Raw genomic sequence first — 23,685 nt, forward strand, 5'->3', positions numbered from 1 at the left:
ACCCCCTTTCCTGGCCGGCTGGGTAGCGTGCTCGGATAAGGGTCTAATGTTGACCTGGGGGGGACCCCACGATGATTTTTAAGTCCATACCAGGTGACGGGGCCAGCGACGCCTCCTTCGCTGGCCCCGGCTACCTGGAGACGCGCTCAAAATGAGCGGACTTTCCTCCGCGTGTGTGGGCGAGTCCGTTCATTTCATAAGTACGGCAGATAGTCCGGTGGACTTAGTACGTTATATCTGAGCAAAGCACATACAGTATATCTGTAGTGTTTATTTGTCTCTTTCCAAAGCTCTGAGTGTCATTTCTCTCTGGTGCTTTGTCCCTCTGTTATCTGCATGTGTCTCTTCTGACAAGCTATCCCGACACCAGAGATAAAATGGTGATGGAAGAGAGAGTCCGGCACACAGCTTGTCTGTTCACAACACAACTCTGCATCGTCCCTTTATTTCTGTGCCGTGTGAAGGGGGGTGTGTCCATTTCACCCAATCAGCTCTCACACACTGTACAATAGCTTTAACTGCAGCTCTCTGCCCCCCTCCTCTGTGCTCCTCACAGATGAAGAAGGATTTTATCACAATTCTGCACTTTTGAAGAGATGTAGAAAACAGAAGACTGCAGATAAACAAGTAAAACCTATGTAGGATGATTTGTTTCATCTCTGCGTATCGTCTGAGGCTATTCACTTTAATGGGTATATGTGAGGGTTTATAATCACTTTAAGGCTGGGTTCACACTATTGTGAATTGGATGCAGGTTTCTCCGCATCCAATTCTCATGTCAGAAGACTGTGACGGCTCTCAATGAAGCCGGTTCACACAGCTCTGGGACGGCTGCAGAGCGGTTTGTAAAAGAGTCCTGTGCGTCTTCTGGTCCGTATTAGGTCCAAATTCAGACTGAAATCAGACCTGAAATGGTGAACAGAGATGCACCGGACCCCTGCTGTGAGCTGGGCCGCACAACAGTGTGAACCCAGCATAAAGGGAAGATAAAATGCACATGAACTTGTTTCCCAACCCATGAGCCCACAATTATCTTATTCTATATATGTGATTTTGTTTCCTTGGGATCATCTTTGTCCCCTATTATTGACAGCTATCACATACAGTAATTGAGGAGAATTGCACACAAAGAGCCTCTTATCTTTATATTCTTCTATATGTAAAAGGTAAAAGTAAAAAAAAGAGAGATTTTCACAGGAAGGGTTGTTTTCTGAAATTTATATTTTTCACTTTTTAAAGTTCATCTTAAAAACTACTTTAGAAAATGGAAAAATACTATTTTACTACAGGTAAAATTTATATATATGATGCAATATAAATATTGTCATTATCACCTTTGCATGATACATAAGTACATACTGTATGTATATGCTAGACATATACATTCTTTTATCTGTGTTTGTATGTAAATGTATATGTAAAAATAAGTGCTACATAGAGCCAGTCTAATGTAAACAGTAATTAGTACAATTAAAATAGTTTAGGTAAAAAATAACTATAAGGACTAGGGTAGAGAAACATATAAGATCTTTTATGTTTATTTACTCTAGTCCTTATAGTTATATATAAAGATATAGGAACCTCAAAAAAGTTGCTTATCAAAAGCCTAAATCATTGGTGGTGGTGGTAGTTTTGAATCAGTTTTCAGTTCCACATAATGGAATTGGGAAAACATTACACAGAAAGTCACCATCAAGTGGATATACTCGATCCGGCTTATTTACCCACTTGTCGCCCGCCCACCGTCAAATGACGACTTGTCAGGCAGCTCTCGTTCTGGGTTGATGTCATATGATGGCTTCCCAGAACGACCACTCTCGCGCACTGATCAGGGCAGCGCCATGTTGCTATGACACGGCGCGACCCAGATCTATGTAAAGAGCCGCAGCCGCAGTTCTTTAACCATGTGATCGGCTGTGTCCAATCACAGCCGGTCACATGTAAACACGGAGAGTCTCACAGAGTGTGAGGAGAGGAGAGCCAATCAGGGGCATCTCCTCACAGGGGACAGCTAGGTATGTAATCAGGGCACTGGTCATTAGTGCCCTGATTACAATTAAGTGCCCGCAATGATTGACCAGCACTGGCAGCAATCAGTGCCAACCAATGCCCACGATTACCACCAATCTGTGCCCACAAGTGCCAGCAATCAGTGCCCACAAGTGTCAGCAATCAGTGGCCATTAGTGATGCCAGTCACTGCTGGCTATCAGTGCTGCCCATCAATGCCCATCACTGCTGCCCATCAATGCTCATCACTGCTGCCCATCAATGCCACCCATCAATGCCCATCAGTGCCGCTTATCCGTGCTACCTATCTGTGTCGCCTATCAGTGCCATCTATCATTGCCCATAAGTGCAGCATATTCGTGCCTCCTCATCAGTGCCACCTAATCAGTGCCCATAAGTGCTGCCTCATCAGTGCCCATCAATGAAGGAGAAAAATTACTTATTTACAAAATTTAATGACCGAAACTAAGAAAAACTTTTTTTTTTCAAAATGTTTTTTTTTTTTCTTTTTTAGGAAAAAAATAAAAAACCCAGGATTGATTAGTTACCACCAAAAGAAAGTTCTATTTGTGTGAAGAAAATTATAAAAATTTCACATGGTTCCAGTGTAGCATGACCACGAAATTGTCATTCAAATTGTGACAGCGCTGAAAGCTGAAAAATGGCCTGGGCAGGAAGGGGGTGTAAGTGCCCCGTATTGAGGTGGTTAAAGAATTTTTCAAGTGCAGTTGCACTCTTTTTCCCCAGTGCTTAATAAATGTGGTGAAGTTTCACTTTTTGAAGAATACTCAATCAGGTGCAAGGAAATTTTATTAAAAAAATGCATTTTTTTGCTTGCACATGATTGGATGATGGAAATTAGTGGAGTTTCAACACATTTACTAAGCTCTGGGAAAAATTAGTGCAACAGCACTCCCAAAGAGCACAGTCTTTTTGCCTTACGTAAATCCACACCGTAGTGTGTATTAGACTCCCAGAGTGAATAACAGAAAATTGTTACCAATACTTACTGTAATTTTCCTTTCCTGGCCTGCCCTCACGTCAGCACACAATGGGTTAACCCCTTCCTCCAGTCTCTCAGTACCACCTTCTCTTAGCTGATAAAAGGGAGCCCCTCCTCACCTGCCCTTGTTCCATTACTAGCGGACGACAGGCTTGTAGGGAGGGGAAAAAGATTGTGCTGACGTGAGGGCAGGCCAGGAAAGGAAAATTACAGTAAGTATTGGTAACAATTTTCAGTTTTCCTGGCCAGCCTCACGTCAGTACACAATGGGATTTGATTTAGCTGATATATGGTGGGATAACAAAAAGAGTTGAAAAACAACTGGTAATACTGCTTTAGTGAATATTTTATTTTGCTTGGAAGGGTGCTGACACCACTGCGTTTCCAAAATTTGATGCACTAGCCACTGTGACATCTAAACTGTAATGTCTTGCGAAGGTTTCGCAGGAGCTCCAACTAGCGGTCCTGCATATGTCTTCAACCGATATTTTAGCAGAAGCTGCCCATGAGGCTGCCACCCCTCTTGTAGAATGAGCTCTAATAACTTGTGGAGGCATCAGCCCCTGTTTCTCATATGTGAGGCTTCTCCCCTTGGTGATCCAGGTAGCTATGGTTCTAGCTGATGCCGCTTCTCCTCTTCTAGGTCCTGATGGCAGGACGAACAAGGTATCCGTTTTGCACATCTGTAGAGAGCGGTTTACGTAGGTTGAAAATAAGTTGACCATGTCCAATGATCTGAGATCTAGTTCCTCCGCTTCTCTCGGCGGTTGGGTGAAGCTGGGTAGGACTGCCTCCCAATTTACATGGAACTTGGAAACCACCTTAGGGGTTAAGGCTGGAGAGGGCCTTACGATCACTTTGTCTGGGAGAATGATGCAAAAGGAATCTTTGCAAGATAGAGATGCCAGCTCTGAAACTCTCCTTGCTGACGTTATGGCTGTGAGGAAAATCAGCTTGACTGTCAGGACCCATAGTGGGCATGTCTCCGCAGGCATGAATGGATGTTGGAGCAAAGCTTTTAGCACCGTGCCCAAGTCCCAAGCTGGGAACAGGGACTTCCTTGGTGGTCTTATTCTTATGGCCGCTCTAAGAAATTGCTTTATTAGTGGCTCGTCTGCCCATTTGTGGCCTGTGAAGCAAGACAAGGCTGACACCTGCACCTTTATGGTGTTGTATGCTAAGCCCATACTTAAAACTCACTGTAAAAACTCCAGCACCTGCACAATGTTTGCGGACAATGGGGAGAAATTTTGTTGTAAAGCGAATTTTGTAAATTTTCTCCAAATCCTGGTGTATGTGGCATTAGTTGTGGCCCTTCTTGACTTCAATAGTGTCGAGAGTACCTCCTCTGAGATGCCCTGAGACTGCAGTCTGGCTGATTCAACAGCCATGCTGTCAGTTGCAATCTGCCTGGGTTGGGGTGACACCATTGGTCCTGCTGTAGAAGATCCCTCTTCAGCAGCAGCCTTATTGGGGGAACTGCCGCCATCTGCAGAAGCAGTGGGAACCATGGCCTTCGTGGCCAGAAGGGTAGGATTGCAATTGCATGGACGTTCTCCCTCACAATTTTTAATAGGGTTTTCATTATCAGTGGTACCCGTGGGAAAACCTAGAGTAGGGGAAATTCCCATGGGATTGAGAAGGCATCTTGAGCTAGCGCCTCATTGCAGTGGAATCTTGACTCAAACTGGGGGTACCTGTGCATTCTCTGGGGTCGCCATCAGATCTACCGAGGGTGTACCCCACCTGTAAAAGATTGTTTTCAGATAGTCCTTATTGAGTGCCCACTCGTTTTTGTTTTAGAAAATCTTTAGAAAAAGACTCAGATGGTCTGCTATGTAATTTTGACTGCCCGAAATGTAGGCTGCCGTCAAGGCTTCCATATGTGCCTTGGTCCAGGCGAATATCTCGGTTGCCAACTGCAGCAGCGGCAGGCTCTTGGTTCCTCCCTGATTGGTTATATAAGCGACCGCTGTCCAGTTGTCCAACATAAGCTTGACCCGAGCTCCCTGAATCAAATTCTCGAATGCCAGTGGGGCTAAGTATCTTTCATGTAACTCCAAAAGGTTGGAGTGTCTGGTCTCCATCCTGCTCCATTTGCCTTGAACCCGTCTGCCGAGGTAGTGAGCACCCCAGCCCCGGAGACTGGCATCCGAGGCTATTTGGATCCAATCTCTGGGGCCGAGAGGCATGCCCCGCGACAGAGTTCCTGGCACTATCGACCACGACAAGCCCTGGCGGATCCGTCTTGGTATGAATATTTTTTGGTGGAGTGATACTCCATCCCACTGGTTCAGAAATGACATTTGGAATGCCCTTGTATGAAATCTTCCCCAGGGAACAGCTGGGGTTGCTGCAGTAAACATTCCAAGAAGTGTTATACAGTCCCTCGCCAACAGCGACGAGGACTCCATCATGTTTTTCACACAGGCTACTAGCTCAGCTATCTTGCAATGTGGTAGCAAGACCTGCCCTTTGCTTGTGTTGAAAACAAGCTCTAGGTACTCCATCTCTTGGGAGGGAATCAACTGGCTCTTCTGCTTGTTGATAATCCAGCGAATTTGGATAGAATTTTCAGCACCACTTCGCCTTGTGCCGTTAACTCTTCGATTGCACGGGCCACTACCAAGATGTCGTCTAAGTAGTGGAAAATTTTTATGCCCCTCAAACGTATAACAGTGAGGGTAGCTAGCAAAATCTTGGAAAAGACTCGAGGTCCTGTGCCGATTCCTAAGGGAAGACATTTGAACTTGAAATGATCTTCCCCTACCATGAAAGGTATCTTTGGTGATGCCTGTTGATTGGGACATGAAGGTAGGCATCTGCTAAATCGACTGATATTAGCCAGTCCCCTGGTTGCAGAATTGATATAATTGTAAATATTGATTCCATCCTAAATGTCTTGGGATCCATGTAGTGGTTTAGAGATCTTAAGTCTGAGACCTCCGGAGGCTTTGGGCACCAGAAAAATTGGGGAGTAAACCCCTGTTCCCTGCTGCTTTACAGGAACCGGCGAGATTGCCTCTTTCTGAAGTAATTCGGTCACATATTCTTGCAAGCACCTTCGTTTCTTCTGATCTTGTGGCCATTCTGTCTGGACAAAGATGCCGGTGGTTTTTCTCGAAACATTATCTTGTACCCTCGCTTGACCGTTTTCTGGACCCATTGGTCCTTGACCTTCTCCGCCAAAACCTTCCAAAAGGATGCCAACCTGGCACCCACCTGGGGGTGATGGGCGGTCAACCCGTCAAAAGGACTTCTCTGGTTTCTTAGCGGCATTAGCCTTCACGTTCCGAAGAAAGGAGCTTTGTGAGCCTCTCCATTAGGGTCTTGTATATTCTCGGCCTGGTCTATATGACCTGGCCTCCTGCGACCTTCTGAACTCTGATTGGCCTGATCAAGCGGTTTGCCGTCTCCTTTTGGGTCTCTGTGGTAGAAGAACCCGACTTCCCTCCAGTAGCTCGTTTAATAGCTTCCTCCAGGGTGTCCCCGAAAAGCATCTTGCCCTTGTATGGAATGTTACAAAGTGCCTGTTTCGAGGTACTGTCTGCCACCCAATGGCATAACCATAGGGCCCTTTTTGCCGTTACTGAAAACATCATAATTCTTGCAAGCAGTTTTACTAGGTCTATAGAGGCTTCTGCCAAAAAGGTGGCTGAGAGATAAAGTTCCTCCATTGCTGAAGTGATTCTGGCCGTCTCTACGTCAGACTTCAGGGCCGTCTCCACATTTGTGACCTAGCCTGGTGATGCGTCTTGCTTCTGCTTAGATGCGTTCTTGGCTCTAGGCTTAGTCCCGGAGGCACTGCGACCGCTTGCATACTCTCTGTCACTGCCTCCTGAATATAGTCTTTTGTCCTACGTGCCTCTGTTTCTCTATCGGTGGCTACATCTCTTATGCATTCTGCGCACAAGAGCTTTTCAGGGGCGGCTGGCGCTGAACAAGCCCAGCAGAGGCCTTCGGTGGGACGGCCTCTTGTCGCACTTGGTTCTGCCGCCCTAGCTGTCTGAGCATTTTTGCGGCTTGGACTGCCCATTGCTTGGGGTCTATGTCCTGTGCGTGACCCAGATGCATGCAGAGATTTTGAACGGTGGCGGGACTTTATCTTCCGTGACTATCTTTTTTTAGGACTTCTGCTCATATAAAGACAAAACACCTTATTAGGCTGGTGTTGCACTCTTTTGTTTTGTGGCCCCCGTAGACCCCTCCTACCTTTCCAAAAATCTTCGTGCACTTTGGAGCTGTGGTGAGCTCATACTACAGCAACAAAAGACAGGATATAGAAATAAGAAAAAAGACGTTTCTATTCTATCGCTTTTTTTTTTTTTTACTGGCTCTTTAAAGGAGAAAATGTAATAAACCTTAATACTAGATATGGAGTCATTCAGCAGCAGATTTGTAGGGTATCTGAAAAGCTGTAAACACATGGTGCAATGCATTTTGTGATCATGGCTTAGTAAACGCTGACACAGCCCAGCCACCCCTCCCCCACTTTGAAGGAAAACTCACCAGTATAGCTCTCTCACTAGCTGTGGAAAACAGCACTGGCGCTTCTGGCTCTCCAGGCTTTATAGCCCCACAGCCCCGACCCCCTGTGAGATCATCACCGACCGACAGAAAACACAGGGGAGATGGCCGGCGCAGCTCCTAAAAAGCAGGAAAGGAAAGCACAATACTACAGCAACACCACAGCCTAAAAATTGTAAGCTCTTTAAGCCTTAGTATGCCCGCATGGCTCCTGCACATAGAGCGTCCAGTGTGATAAAAGGAACTACCTTTATTGTTCTGGACCTTCCGATCCCAGGAGAGGCTTGAACCTGGGTGGGTAGGTTCGGTAGGGGGGTGTAGTCTAATCCACGAGCATGGTGGCCTGGAGTCCAACCAAAAAAAAGGAACAAGGAGAGGGGAGGAGGGGCTCCTTTTTATCAGCTAAGAGAAGGTGGTACTGAGAGACTGGAGGAAGGGGTTAACCCATTGTGTGCTGACGTGAGGCTGGCCAGGAAAAAAAATGTAACACCCTATTGCGCTCTCTCTCTCTCTATATATATATATATATAAATTTATATATATATATATATATATATATATATATATATATATATATATATATATATATAAAATCTTCAGTAAAAATACTGAAATGTAATGAAGAATAATAGTCAGAAAAGAAACACAGACAATGAAAATTGTAGTGTTCCTACTTACTAGTGGTCAGTAGAAAAATGTCCCCTATTGTTAGAAGGTAGTGTATAAATGCCCTCTTACATTGGTGTTCAGCAGAAGAAGAGCATTTGCATTTATGGGCAGTGGGGAGATGCCCACCTATATTGGAGAACAGTGGAAAAGTGTCCCCTTACAATGGATGTGAGTGGAAAATTCTACCCCAACAATAGTGATAGACATAGGTGGGAGATCAAGTTAGCCACTGCTCGGGGAACCACCAGAAAATTATAAAGGAACCTCGGTTGAGAATGGTTGCACTAGCCTCTGCAACAATACATTTTATAATGCTTCACATCACAAATGTTTTGAAATCCCTGCTTTTTATTGCACAGCCCACTCAGAGCCTAGAGAATACACAGGAGTCATAAGGTGGGCCCCACTTTCTATAGTACCAAACCATTCATGTGTCAGTGCCTATACATCAAATTCTCCTCTGTGGGCTGCCAAGGTGATGTACAAAGTGCAGTTACCCTTAGCACCAAGGAGAATGTAGTTAAAACCAGTAGCTTGTGATAAAACCAGACTGGAAACTTTGCTATGTCTTTTCTGACAAGAAGATCTCTACTGACACTTGAAATCGCCTTAACAGGCTAACAGCTTGCATTTGTGTTAACCTAAGTGTGTCACTCACCTGTAAGTTCTATATATATTTCTATGGAGAATCTACCAGAGGACACATGATGCAGTATTTCTGTAGTGCAGTCTCAGTAGGCATAGATGGAGAACTCAAGAAGGCGGGTGACAAGGGTAGAGCAACTGAGAAGCTATGTTTGGCCGTTGACAGTGGTGTTATTTGTAGGGGCAAGCATCCCAACCAGCAATTCCATTGAAAAATCAAATACACCTAACTCCAAGCAAAACAAAGATATGAAATTTGAGTAGAATTGCTCTTTAAACTACGGACAAGTTGTATCTCCTTGAAGGCTCACTGCATTTTAAGGTGATCTTGAACTATATATTTATGCTAAACAGGAATTTAAGAATCAATATGACATATTTAAGTGCCTTTAGATTTAACATATAAGAAATCTAAGGTATATATCAGTAATATCTATACAGATTATAAAGTTACTCTCTAAATTAGCAGGTAGTCATAACAGGTTGCAAGTCTAAGTAAGATCAATACATGTCTTTATAGATCTCCTGCAGAAGAGGATGCAGTGATGCACTGGACTCTGTACGTTTGATACTCTGAACAAGTTCAGCATGCTCTGTCACCAGTTGTCGTAGATCAGCCATCTTGTGAAGAAGTTTTGGAAAGAGGAATGGTGCATCAGGGTGAGATGTCTGTAGATGACTCCGAAGAGCACTTAGAATTCTTTCCTGGATGTTCTCCACTTGGGGGGGGCTCATAAGGCCTGGACGGTCTACAAAGAAAAGAGAAAAGAACATGTTAAAAAGTGGACTGAAACAAGAGTGGGGAAATACTGAATGCAGAAGAACAAACTCTGTTTAAAATAGATCAGAGAAGAGAACCTGACAGCAAGTAGCATAGTAAATGAGCTTCGAAAAAACCATCAAAGGTGTAAAATGCCTATATAACAATGAAGAGGTGATATTTCCAGAGGTGCCAGACTGAGGGGGAACAAAATGGCAGTAAGGCACAACATTTATCAAACCAGGATAATTATTATGTATGCCAGTCACATTTCTGAATCTTTACTTTTCTGGCAGATCTCCCAAGAGAATTTTGAAAGAAAGGAACAGCATCTCATGCTGTGGTTTTCTGAATTGTCCTGACACTCCATTCTAAGGGACTATGGAGACTGCAAATACATGTTTGCATTATGTGCTAGTGTTTTCTAGGAAACTGGTGTACACGGTCATCCTTGGGCCTATTAAACATGGGTGCCTGAGTCCTTGAATTGTAAATCAAGCACTGCGTAAACTGTATCCAGTATAATAATATTTCCCACACTCACAATGCCCAGGTTCTATGTACAGCTGCCTATAAACATAAATGGCTGTGCACAGCTGAACAGGTGTATACACTAGTGGTCACATAAACACGATCCTAGTGTACAGGAGTATGCAAAAATTGAAAAACATTTTTATTTCTGCATTTGCCTGTATGATATACTCGTGCTTACGCTAACACCGGAATATACCCCAGTACAGTTGCACACCACCATTTATGTCTATGGGTGGCTGTACTCTGCTCCTGGGCTTTCTGGGCCAAGGATATACACTGGACAGGCTCAAGCACTCACATGCAGTGGCCTTTAGCACAGTTGAAAGAGTGATTCCACTTTCTCTGTTGGAGCCTGTGTCGAAAGGGCTTTGGGTTTTTATTGACGGCACCAGTTTGAAATTAGTTTGAGACACTTCTAAAATTTTTCAGAATTCAATGCCTTTAACCTGCAGATGACCTCCTTTTAATCTGCATTTGACCTGCTTCAACAAGGTTTTGCATTCCCATAGACTTTAATGGGAATGCAAAACCTGTCTAATGCGAACATAAGCCCCATTAACACAGACACCTATAGCGATGTTACCTTACCATTACAGCCTGCTGATTGGACAATTACAGAGTAGCAACAGAGTGTTAGGCGATCACCTCTGCTCACTCGTCTCTCTCCTACTGTCAGCACATGTGCAGCAGAGCCCTGAATAGATCCTAGTACTGCTCCTCCCTCTCCCAGTCGGAGTGCTCCCATGTAGGGGATGACAGAGTCAGATATCAAGACAGATTCAAGTACATATGCTAATTATATGTAAAAACCTTTTTTTTAAAAGGATTACAAAACTTCATTAAATAGTGCTTTAACCACTTCAGCCCCGGAAGATTTTACCCCCTTTCTGACCAGAGCCCTTTTTGCAATTCGGCACTCCGTCGCTTTAACTGACAATTGTGCAGTCGTGCGACGTTGCTCCCAAACAAAATTGACATCCTTTTTTTTCCCACAAATAGAGCTTTCTTTTGGTGGTATCTGATCACCTCTGCCATTTTTATTTTTTAAACAAAAAAAGAGCGACAATTCTGAAAAAACGCCATTTTTTTTTACTTTTTGCTATATAAAAATATCTCCCAAAAATATATAAAAAAAATTTTTTTTTCCTCCGTTTAGGCCAATATATATTTTACATATTTTTGGTAAAAAAAAAAATCGCAATAAGCGTATATTGATTGGTTTGCGCAAAAGTTATAGTGTCTATAAAATAGGGGATAGTTTTATGGCATTTTTATTATTCTTTTTTTTTTTTTACTAGCGGCGATCTGCAATCTTTATCAGGACTGCGACATTATGGCGAACACATAGGACATGTTTGACACATTTTTGGGACCATTGTCATTTATACAGCGCTCAGTGCTATAAAAATGCACTGATTACTGTAAAAATGTCACTGGCAGGGAAGGAGTTCGATCAAGGGGTTAATTGTGTTACCTAGTGTGTTTTCTAATTGAAGGGGGGAAGGGGACAGTTTATACTCTGTATGAACAGGCGATCTGTCTCTTCTCCCCTCAGAGAACCGGAAACTGTGTTTACACGCACAGATCCCGGTTCTCTGTGTGTCAGCAGTGATTGTGGGAGCCCGGTGGTGATCACAACCGTTGGGCTCTCGCATCGGCTCCGGGGGCGAGCAGCGGGCGCGCACACAACCCTAGTGGCCACAGGGCGAAGCAGCATAACATGACGGCGCTTCACCCAGCTACGCCGTTCTGCCTCAGTAAAACTGCAGCGGCTGGTCGGCAAGTTGGGTAAAGGAGAAGTTCAGCCTGAGCTAATTTGGCTGGAATTCTTATTGCACTCCTGTGCCCCTTTTTTAGCAGAAAGCAGTCTGAAGTCCGCTCTCTGCTGACATCACAGGAATCAGATCAGTCCAGGCACCGAGTCATCATGACAATAAAGTCTGGATCCGCCAGGTGCCTGGACTGACACCCGTCTCAGACTCTAAGAGCCTGAGATGGCCGCTCCCTGTACCTCCACAGTTTATCGCTCCATTGAGAGCGTGGGGGGCGTAAGGGGTCGGACACTCTGCTCTGGGAGCTGAGAGAACTGAGCTATCTGCGGTGTTCAATGGCTCGGTTCTCAGTGTAGAGGTGCCAGGGGACAGATGCAGCATCGGATTGATGCTGCATACACCTAGGTAAGTATGATAGGGAAAAACAAAACAAAACCTACTTCTCTTCTAATATTTATCATGAGTGTAGCTTTAACGTTTATGTAAAGCTAAATCTTTTTTTAGACTTAGATAGATTAGGGATTGGTAAAGACTTCTGTCGGGTTTCATTTTGCTGCTTGAGTCTCGTTGGGGATGTTATTCTTTACTTCTTGTCCCAGTGACTCAACAGCATAAAAATGTCATTTGAAAAGTACTTCAAAATGTTTTTTGCTTTTAGCATTACATTTTGGAATGCATGGACTCTCCAGAGCGAAAACCGCTTTCACTGTTATGCCTTGTACAAACGGTCGGAAATTCTGACGGAAAAGGTCCAATCGAATTATATTGTCGGAAAATCTGATCGTATACGGACTCTATCAGACTTTTTCCGTCGGAAATTCAGAGGGAAAAAAATTTGAGAACTGGATCTCAAATTTTCCGACAAAAAAATCCAATCTGACTTTTTCCGATTGTTTGTAGAGAATTCTGATCGGACAGTGCCACGCATGTGCAGATCAAATTACGAGACCAAAGCTATTGGCTACTAGCCTCAACGTAGTCCCGTTGTAACGAACGAACGTCATCACGTTCCGAACTATCGGATTTTTTCCGACAGCTTTGTCCGACCGTATGTATGCAACACCAGTTTAGGACAAAATCCAAAGGATTTCACTGTCGGAATGTCCGACCGTGTGTACAAGGCTTTAGGAAATTCATTCATTGAGAAAAGTTTTCCATTTTGCTCTTTTAAAAGTTTCCTGTCACTGCAGAGGAAAATTTATGTCAATTTGACTCCCCTAACAAGTGGAAAATCGAACAAATGTTCTCATAGTGAACATTTTGTTACATAATTCTACTAGTGTATGGCCAGGTTAAAACTGTCAGTTAAATAACTATGTAGGCTAGAACAGTCTGGTGCCTCACAACTCCTAACTAATTGGTACTTTCTCATCAATGCTTCAGTGCCATTTGTTTGCTTTTCTTGCTTGCATTTCAGAAGGGTTTAACTTTCATTAGTAATTTATGAATAATTTACCAGACAAATGAATCTTGTGCTTTCTGTTCTACAGAACCAAGCCACTGACTGGTTCATTCTAAGCTGACTTGGGGTATTAAAGGGCCTGGACATTTTCAAGGCTGTGAATTAACATGCAAATTCAGATTTTACAGAATGTACATGTTTATATCTGTGGAGGTTGTAGGGAGAGCACACCTATTGCCACAAGCATGCAATTCTCATTAACAGCAACTGGATGCCCCAATTCAGTTGCAAACAAAAATCATTAACAATAAAGCACAAAACCAAACTTTTGAGTACCTGTTTTAACCACTTCAGCCCGGAAAGGTTTAACCCTCTTCACAACCAGGCCATTTTTTATTAAATTTTTTTTTGAGATATGGCACTGCATTATTTTAACTGACAATTGCATGGTCGTGCGACGCTATACCCAAATAAAATTGAAGTCTTTTTTTCCCCACAAATCAAGCTTTCTTTTGGTGGTATTTTATCACCTCTACAGGTTTTATTTTTTTGCTTTATAAACAAAAAAAGAGCGACAATTTTGAAAAAAATAATATATTTTTTAGTTTCTGCTATAATAGATATCCAATAGAAAAATGTAAAAACAAAACACAAATTTCTTCATCAATTTAGGTCAATATGTATTCTGCTACATATTTTTGGTAAAAAAAATCTCAATATGTGTATATTGATTGGTTTGAGCAAAAGTTATAGTGTCTACAAACGGGATTTTTTTTTGAATTTTTATTTATTTATCCTTTTTACTAGTAATGGCGGCGATCAGCAGTTTTTGGCAGGACTGCGACATTGAGGCGGACAAATCGGACCCCTAAATGACACTTGTGACACTTTTTTTGGGGGACTAGTGACATTAATAGAGTGACCAGTGCTAAAAATATGCACTGTTACTGTACTAGTGGCACTGGCATAAAAGGGGTTAACACCAGGGGCGATTAAAGGGTTAAGTGTGCCCTTAGGGAGTGCTTTCTAACTGTATGGGGGATGGTTTGACAGAGGGAAAAAAAAGATCCGTGTTCCTGCTTAGTAGAAACACAAGATCTCTCTCTTTTCCCTCTGACAGAACGGCGATCTGCCTTGTCCTCTTCCGGGAACAATTGTGGGTGGCTGGCAGACATTGGATTCGCCGGACCTGCTGATTGGCTCCCCCTTTAGCCAATCAGCACGCGATTGCACCTCCGGTGGCATGCTCGTTTCTCCAAAGTTACTGCAGGATGCAACGTACAGGTACATTGTTTCACGTAGCCGGGCTGCCTTGCTACAGTAAATGTGTGGAACGATGTTCAGAAACCGGTTAACCACTTGCCGTCCGCCATATAGCAGAATGACGGTGGCAAAGTGGTTTCAATAACCTGACTGGGCGTCATATGACGTCCTCAGGATATCAAGCCGCTGCGTGCCCCCAGAGGCACGCATCACGGCGATCGTTGTTGCGTTGTGTCAGTCTGACACACTGCAACTCCGATCTAGGTAAAGAGTCTCTGATGGAGTCTCTTTACCATGTGATCAGCCGTGTCCAATCATGGCTGATCACAATGTAAACAGGAAGAGCGGTTGATTGGATTTTCCTCACTCGCGTATGACAGACACGAGTAGAGGAGAGATGATCGGCTGCTCTCCTGATGGGGTAGTCTGTGCTGATTGTTTATCAGCACAGCCCCCCCTCGGATCCCTCCTAGGACCACCATCATGCCCCCCAGGACCACCAGGATGGCCATCCACACTGGACCACCAGGTATTCCTCCCCTAAACCCCCAGGGGAATTTAAATCTGTGCCCAGGTAGCTGCCAATCAATGCCCAGGCAGCTGTCAATCAGTGCCCACTCACAATGCCTACCACTGCCAGTGCCACCAGGGATGTCTATCAGTGCCTCATGTCAGTGCCGCCTACCAGTGCCCATCAGTGCTGCATATCTCATTGGTGCCACCTCATCGGTGACGCCTTATCAGTGCCTGTCAGTGCCGCCTTATCAGTGCCCATCAGTGAAAGAGAAAACTTACTTATTTACAAAATTTTATAATAGAAACAAAAGCAAAACTTAAATTTTTTTCAAAATTTTCGGTCTTTTTTTATTTGTTTAGAAAAAAATAAAAACCACAGAGGTGATCAAATACCGCCAAAAGAAAGCTCTATTTGTGGGAACAAAATGATTAAAATTTAGTTTGGGTACATCATAGCATGGCCGCGCAATTGTCATTCAAAGTGCGACAGCGCTGAAAGCTAAAAATTGGTCTAGGCAGGAAGGTGTATAAGTGCCCGGTATTGAAGTGGTTAAACAAACATATTGCTCTTGTTACATCTTTTCACTGGAAAGCCACAAAACTAAAATTACCTGCAATTTCACAGGTGTCAGCATTTTGAGATGCAGCAAACTGACATGACATTTCACAACCAGTAGTTCAACTATCCTATAGGTTTACACCTTTTTTGTTTATATGATGAAAACAGACATGACATAGAGGGAGGAATACAATAGTAGGACATGATTAAATAATGGGAGGGTTCTAACCACCACATAAGATGATAGCAGCTACGAAGAGCGCCAGATCACTGTCGTTAAGTTCCAGTGCATTGAACTTGGAGGCAAAGTGGAATTTGGGTTCCATTATATGGCAGAACGGAAGACGTAGACTGCGTAGAAATTCACGAGTGACGAAGCCACGGCCTGCAGCTACCAGTAGCCCATCCTTGTTCATAAGGGAGGCTATCATGCAAAATATTGCTTCATGGACTCCATATTTTAGTAGTGTGACTTGATCATTGAGGTAGAGAGAGCTGAAGCCTGGAACATTTTTTGCAAAGTCAGTAAGTGCACGCACAGTCTCCACTGAAGTACATTGACAGCGATAAAATACATGAACTCCAATTTCTGTTCCAGGAGGATCCTGCATTGGTAACTGCTCCCACACTGCCCCACGTTCAGCCTGCCACAGGGTCTCCATGTCATGTATTACAAAGGGCTGAAAAAAATAAATGTAGTTTATAATGTTAACAATCTAGTTTCTGTACTCAAATGTCCATAGACAGTGATGTCATCCACTACAGCATTTCTTAAAAAAATTCTCAAGGCTTTTCATGCTTGTAATAGATGACTCCTGGGCCTCATCTTTCTCTCACAGAAAACATTTAGGGCTCACCTGTTTCTTATGGAAGATTCCTAAACTTTATCAGTCTCTCACAGAGGACACCCAGGTCTCACCTATCTTCTACAGAATATTTTTGGGCCTCAGCTACGTCTTAAGGTAGACACTTGGACCTCTCAAGTCTCACACAGAAGACACTTTGATCTCACTTATCTCATATGAACGACACCTGGGCCTTACAAAGTCTTTAACAGATGTCTCTCATCTATCTGTCTCAGAAGATATTTGGGCCTCTACTATGTCTTACAGAAGACACCTGGGCCTCATCAGTCTCTTACAGAAGACGCCAGGGCCTCCCCTATCTCTCAGAAAAGACATCTAGGCATCACCTATCAAAGAAGACACTTCAGCCTCACCTATCTTTATGGAAAACATCTGAGCACCTCACCAGTCTCTCACAGATAATCTCTCCTATCTTGAAAATCATTTGTGAAAGCTAATTGAACTAAGGCAAAAGCTGACACTACATGTTACAATGAATTACATGCATTATAAACTGAAAAGAAAATACTGACCATGTAATAAACACTAGATAATGGGATTTTTATATACAGCTTACCTGTAAAATCCTTTTCTTGAGAGTACATCACGGGACACAGGAGCTTCATTACATAGTGGGTTATATAGGCACCTCTGGTGATTGGACACTGGTTGACCCTAATTAAAGAGAATTCCTCCCCTATATAACCCCTCCCATCTGGGAGGCACCTCAGTTTTGTAGCAAAGCAATAAGAAACCACGTAAAACCCAAGAGGGGCGGGAGCCCTGTGTCCCGTGATGTACTCTCAAGAAAAGGATTTTACAGGTAAGCTGTATATAAAAATCCCATTTTCTTGATCATACATCACGGGACACAGGAGCTTCATTACATAGTGGGATGTCCCATAGCAATGCTCAGGTTGAGGGGAGGGAGACACAGATCATAAAAATAGACCGCCAGGGACCTGAGGACCTAAACTGCAGCCTGCAGTACACTGCGCCCGAAGGCGATATCCTCTTGCCCTCTGACATCCACCTGATAGAATCTGGTGAATGTGTGGACTGATGACCAAGTCGCAGCCTTACAGATCTGAGCCAGGGAGGCCTGGTGATGCACTGCCCAAGAGGCACTGACAGCCCTAGTAGAGTGCGCTTTCACCTGAAAAGGAGGAATCTTCCCCTTTAAGCTATAGGCCTGAGAAATAACTTGTCTGATCCACCTTGAGAGTGGACTTTGACGCTGCCTGACCCCTTCTAGGGCCTTCCGGCAGAATAAATAAACAGTCAGTTTTCCTTATCTGAGCAGTTGCTTGAAGATAAAGACTGATTGCTCTAACCACATCTAAAGTGTGTAAAGACTCTTCCTCTATGGACTGAGGATTCGGAAAAAAGGATGGTAGGATTATATCCTGATTCAGATGGAAACCCGAAACCACCTTAGGTAGAAAGGACCCGCTGGGACGCATAACCACCCGGTCCTTGTGGATAATTAAATACGGCTCTTTACTGGAAAGAGCTGCCAATTCTGATACTCTTCTAGCCGTGGATATGGCTACTAAGAAGACCAGCTTTTTAGTCAAGAGAGCTAAAGAAGCCAGATGCAAAGGTTCAAATGGTTGGCCCTGTAAGGCCGAGAGAACCAAATTCAGATCCCATGGGCATACCGGAGGTTTAACTGGCGGTTTTATCCGCATAGCCCCCTGGATAAAAGCCCGTACTAGGGAGTGTGATGCAAGAGGTCTTTGAAAAAATACAGACAGGGCCGAAATCTGCACCTTGATGGTGCTTATGGCCAAATTCATTTCTAGGCCTGACTGGAGAAAGGCCAAGATTCTGTTAATGACATACTTTCTAGGATGCCATCTCCTGAGTTCACACCAGGAAACATATGTCCTCCAGATCTTGTAATAGATACGCCTGGAGGCCGGCTTTCTGGCATTAACCAGAGTAGAAAGGACTGGCCCCGAAAGGCCACGGTCTCTCAGAATGTGGGTCTCAGCAGCCAGACCGTCAAATTCAGACTGCGTAAAGCAGGATGGTAGATTGGACCTTGTGAGAGCAGATCTGGCCGGAGAGGGAGGGTCCATGGCCTGCCCACTGCCAACTTCATGATTTCTGCAAACCATGGTCGCCTGGGCCAAGCTGAGGCCACCAAAAGGACCGACTTCGACTCCCTCTTGACCCTTCCCAGGAACCGCGATAGCAGCGGGCTTGGGGGGAAGGCATAGATCAGATTGTACTGATCCCAGGGAACCGTCAGAGCATCTGACCCCTGGGCAAGCGCATCTCTTGTCCTTGACACAAACCTGTCCAGTTTCTTGTTGAATCTGGACGCAAACAGATCCACGTCTGGAGTGCCCCACTTGTGACATATGTTCTGAAACACGTCGGGGTGCAGAGCCCATTCTCCTGGGCATAGCTGCTGGCGGCTGAGAAAATCCGCCTGCCAATTCTCCACTCCTGGGATGAAGACTGCAGAAAGACACGGAACATGCTCTTCTGCCCAGACAAGTATGCGATTCACCTCCTTTTGGGCCACCAGACTTCTGGTACCGCCCTGGTGATTGATGTAAGCCACTGCGGTGGCATTGTCGGACTGAATCCGAACTGGGAAACCTCGCAGTCTGTAAGACCACTCTATGAGTGCCATGTAAACTGCCCGAATCTCCAAGATATTTATGGGCAGCAGACTTTCGGTCGCAGACCATTTCCCCTGCGAGCACGTTCCCTCTAATACGGCTCCCCAGCCTGTCAGGCTGGCATCCGTTGTGACAATCTTCCATGAGAGGGGAAGAAAAGTTTTGCCTTTCAGCAAATTCCTGGTTTGTAACCACCAGACAAGACTTTTGCGTGTCCCGGGGGATAAACGCATAGGAAGATCCAGGGATTGGGGCTTCCTGTTCCAAACCGCAAGGATGCATCTTTGCAGAGGCCTTGAGTGGAACTGGGCGAATGGGACGGCCTCGAATGAGGCGACCATCTTTCCCAAAAGTCTCATACATAACCGAATGGAGGAAGATCTTCTGCCCAGAATCAGGCGCACCAGATCTCCAATGGCCAAGGCCTTTGGCCTTGGAAGAAACACCCTGCCCTGAGCGGTGTCGATAATCAAACCCAGGTAATCCAACCTGGTGGTCGGTTGCAAGGATGACTTTTCTAGGTTTATAATCCAACCTAGGTGCGCTAGATGTTCTAGCGTCTTGGTGACGCTGCGACTTAGGCACGCTGCAGTTCTCTCTACGAGAAGCAAGTCGTCTAGGTAAGCCCTGACGGCTATGCCCTGAACTCTTAAGATTGCTAAGAGAGGGTCCAGAATCTTCGTGAAGACTCGAGGGGCCGTAGCCAGCCCGAACGGCAAGGCCACAAATTGAAAATGGCGCCGCTCTACCGCGAACCTTAGAAACTTCTGGTGTGCGGGAAATATTGGCACATGGAGATATGCGTCTTTGATATCTATTGATGCCATGAATTCTCCCCCTTGCAGGGAGGAGACCACAGTGCGGATTGACTGCATCCGGAAGGTCTGGATATGTAAAAACCGGTTTAGGTCTCTCAGATCCAGGATAGGTCTGACACTTCCGTTTGGCTTTGGAACGGTGAAGAGATTTGAATAAAAACCTGAACCCTGCTCTTTCGGGCTCACTTCTACTATCACACCCTGGGATAGTAACTGATCTAAGGCCAGGAATAGCGGCTTCTGCTTTACTGGATCCTTGGGGATCCTTGACCTTAGGAAACGATAAGGTGGAATCTCCTGAAACTCTAGCCTGTAGCCCAGAGATACCGAAGAGATCACCCACTTGTCCTGAATCTCTTCCCGCCAGGCGCCTGCAAACTGCAGGAGCCTTCCCCCCACTCTGCCGAGCGGGGGCGCCCCTTCACAAGGAGGTCTTGGGGGTCTGCTTGGCAGGCTTTCGCCCCCAAGTCTTTTTCTGTCCCTGGGCTCGGCCCTGAGGCTTTCTAGCAGAGGAGGGCTGGGAAGGCCGTCGCCACTGTTTTGAGCTTGATGCTTCGGGAGAGAGAGTACGCCTGAATGAAGGACGTTTGCTCTTTTTGACTGGAAGGAGAGGAGAATTACCTTACCTGAAATATTTTGGACGAACTTATCTAATTCTTCCCCAAACAAACGTTCCCCTTTAAACGGGAACCCAGTCAAATGCTTTTTGCATGACATCTCAGCAGCCCAATTTTTTAGCCATAGGGTCCTTCGCATGTGAACCAACATGAGGGACAAACGTGATGCTTGTTGGACAGAATCCAAAATCGCATCAATTATGAAACACAAGATGTGAGGCAATTCTGCATAATTCTCTACTTCCTCACTGGGAAGGAGTCCAAACATCTGTTTAACCTGTTCCTTGAGGAACTGACACAACCCCACGGCTGCGACTGTAGGTTGCACCACAGCGCCAGCCATGGAAAAGGAGGCTTTTAATAAGGTTTCCAGCCTTTTGTCAGCTGGATCCTTAAATACCTGCGCATTATCCAAAGGACAAGTTAGGTTTTTATTCACACAAGAAACAGCCGCATCGACAGATGGGACCCCCCATTTCTTGGTGAAACTTTCCTCCACAGGATAATGCATAGAAAACCTTTTGGGAGGAGTAAACAGTTTATCGGGATGTCCCCAATCCTCATACATCAATTCATCCATTAAAGGATGAATTGGGAAGGAACAAGCAGTCTGTGGGGCTTTCCTGACTCCCAGGGAAGAGACAGAGGATGTAGCAACTTCAGCAGCCGGCATTCTGAATGTGGTACGCACCAATTCAGTATAATACTGCACCTGCTTTCTGAGTGCCTGGGAGGAGGGGACTATCTCCTCTTCCTCTGACTCATCCGACTGCTCATGATCCCTATCCAAAGATAGGGATCCCTCCTCATTTTCAGAACAAGTATCTGAGAGAGGGATTTCAGCAGAGGGAGGGGATCTACCCCTTTACCTGCTATCTTTTAGGGAAGCAGAAATAAAATTCATGATCCTCCCTTCAAAACCCTCCAATGTAGCCCTAAGGGAGTCCTCAGTGACATAGACCGGGGCTGCGACATTAGGAGAGGCTGCAAAGCCTGAAAGGGGCACCGACTCGTCTTGAGAGGCAGGCTCCAGTCTTGCAGAGGGGGATGGTAATTTACAGGCACTCTTGGAACCCCTGGACCTAGGCGGTGACTTGCCAGTGCTCTTATTACCTCCCCCTGAGACCCTCTTACGAGGAGACATAGTACTAAGCTACAAAGCAGAGGTACTAGTACAAATGCGATCACTGTTGCGCTTAAAGTTTCACAATAAATAAATATATGCTTAAACTGCACAACCTGATGCTGAGTAGGTGTCTTAAAGTTTGCCTGGATCCAATCCCCATGGATGCTTACAGCCCACAGCTCCTGTGTCTCCAGTTACAGTCCCCTGACGCTCTGGGCTTTTTAAAACTGCCGCCTGGCGCCTGCGCAGTACAGCGCCGTGCACACTAACGTGCACGGCTCGCAACTACACCCCCCCCCCCTCCTCCATTAGGCCGGGAGCGCGCCCGCGCGCGTGCACGAGGACCGCGGAATCCGGGGGGGGGGGGGGGGGGGAAGGAGAACCCAAAGGGAGCAACGTGGGACCCCTGACCTGCGTGGGACCCCTTTTTACCTTTAACTGTGGCAGGAACTGTAAGGAGACGTGAGTAGCTGGAGAACCAGGCTTTCACTGAGCGTGTTTCTATTGAAAGGCATGTAAGTATGCATCAGGCTGCTCTTACTCCCTCTAGTGGTGGAAACCAGGTAAGACATACAACTACTCACAATGAAGAAATCCATTCATATATTTAAATATATAGGATGACTTCCCTTACCTGTCCCCGCCGCAGGAATTGCTGATATCAGACCAATTCCAGCCTTCACCCATCACGGCGGGTATTGTTAGCCAACCTTCAGGTATATCTGGGGCTCTTACGAAAAGATCCTCCCACCTGGGCCATGTAGAAAGCTCTGCCAGAAACTTACGGGCGCTCTGAGTAAACAGTACCCCAAGTCTGGTTTTCCCAGAGCCCAGTCTTCCAATGGAGAGGACTTACAGGCAAAACCTCGTTTCTTCGGCAGACGAGGCCCGGGTACCATACCATCATGGGAGTCAATATCGGCCCGAGGTATGGATCCGGTTTGTTGTAGCCCTTCGGCCCTCGCAGGGACCTGCATAGAGCTAAGTTTTACGTGACCATCAACCAGACACTGGCGAAAAAACTGAGGTGCCTCCCAGATGGGAGGGGTTATATAGGGGAGGAATTCTCTTTAATTAGGGTCAACCAGTGTCCAATCACCAGAGGTGCCTATATAACCCACTATGTAATGAAGCTCCTGTGTCCCGTGATGTATGATCAAGAAAATACAAATACCAAAGTTGTAAAATGGAAAGCATTTCAGATTTCAGTTTGAGAATTGCCAATTGCCAATCTTCTGTGTGCCCTGACAATTTGAAGGACACAAAAACTAAACCAGACAGAGAAATATATTGTAGTGAAGTGGTGTTTTTCATATATTAATTAAGCAATGCAACTATCGATTTATGTAAATACCTTGCCCCATGGTTAGTAGGTTAGTTTGCATTTTCTTTTTAGTCAGGAAATTTCTCTCGTCCTCACCGATATGCTACTCCTGCCAGTTAGAATGTCCCGTGCTCTTTTCTTTGTCATAGTAAAAGTGTTCATGTAAGAAGAATGGATTTGCTGTGATAGTGCCAGCAGATCTGACACTTGGGAGTCAGTTGTTTCCGAATCCACTGCTGATGTCTGTACCAGGCGCCTCTTCTCTGCTTCAGGCATTCGACCAAATCTAATTGCTGAAAGAGAGTAACAGAGAGATGCAAAAACTAAGACTAAGAATAACAAAATTGGATGAATATATAGTCTAATGATAAAGGGTTAGTAAACCCAAAATTGATATTTCCATTTTGAAAGATGTTGGTGTTGAACTACCTGACATTTTTTATCACTCAAGGACTTAATTGGTGAGATTTCTGCACTCAATTTCCCAGACATGCAGACATAAGCTGGTCATACTCAAATCAAATTTTGGGGATTTTCCATATTAATTGGCCAAAGTTAATTCCATGTTTGGGCCTGGGGATGGCAGCCACTGGCGACACAACTTGCAAATTTCCCACAGAGCTGACAAATCCCTCCTAGTACACCCCCCCCCACCAAATT

The 23,685-nt window shown here is 45.0% G+C and overlaps 1 protein-coding gene across 1 annotated transcript in view; it reads right to left on the reverse strand.

The window, feature by feature from the left end:
- Nucleotides 1–1,203: 1,203 nt before the first annotated feature.
- Nucleotides 1,204–23,685, reverse strand: part of PPARD (peroxisome proliferator activated receptor delta) — a 97,457-nt gene continuing 74,975 nt past the window's right edge. Inside the window, exons 4-6 of the mRNA XM_077481424.1 lie at nucleotides 23,122–23,318; nucleotides 15,889–16,339; nucleotides 1,204–9,602 (exon numbers count right to left, since the gene is read on the reverse strand). Of these exons, the coding sequence (XP_077337550.1) occupies nucleotides 9,355–9,602; nucleotides 15,889–16,339; nucleotides 23,122–23,318 (896 nt within the window). The 3' untranslated portion in view covers nucleotides 1,204–9,354. The remainder of the gene's footprint in view (nucleotides 9,603–15,888; nucleotides 16,340–23,121; nucleotides 23,319–23,685) is intronic.

Source organism: Lithobates pipiens, unplaced genomic scaffold, assembly GCF_037356315.1.
Source record: "Lithobates pipiens isolate NorthernLeopardFrog02 unplaced genomic scaffold, aLitPip1_a1.2 Scaffold_16, whole genome shotgun sequence".
Lineage (NCBI taxonomy): Eukaryota > Metazoa > Chordata > Amphibia > Anura > Ranidae > Lithobates > Lithobates pipiens.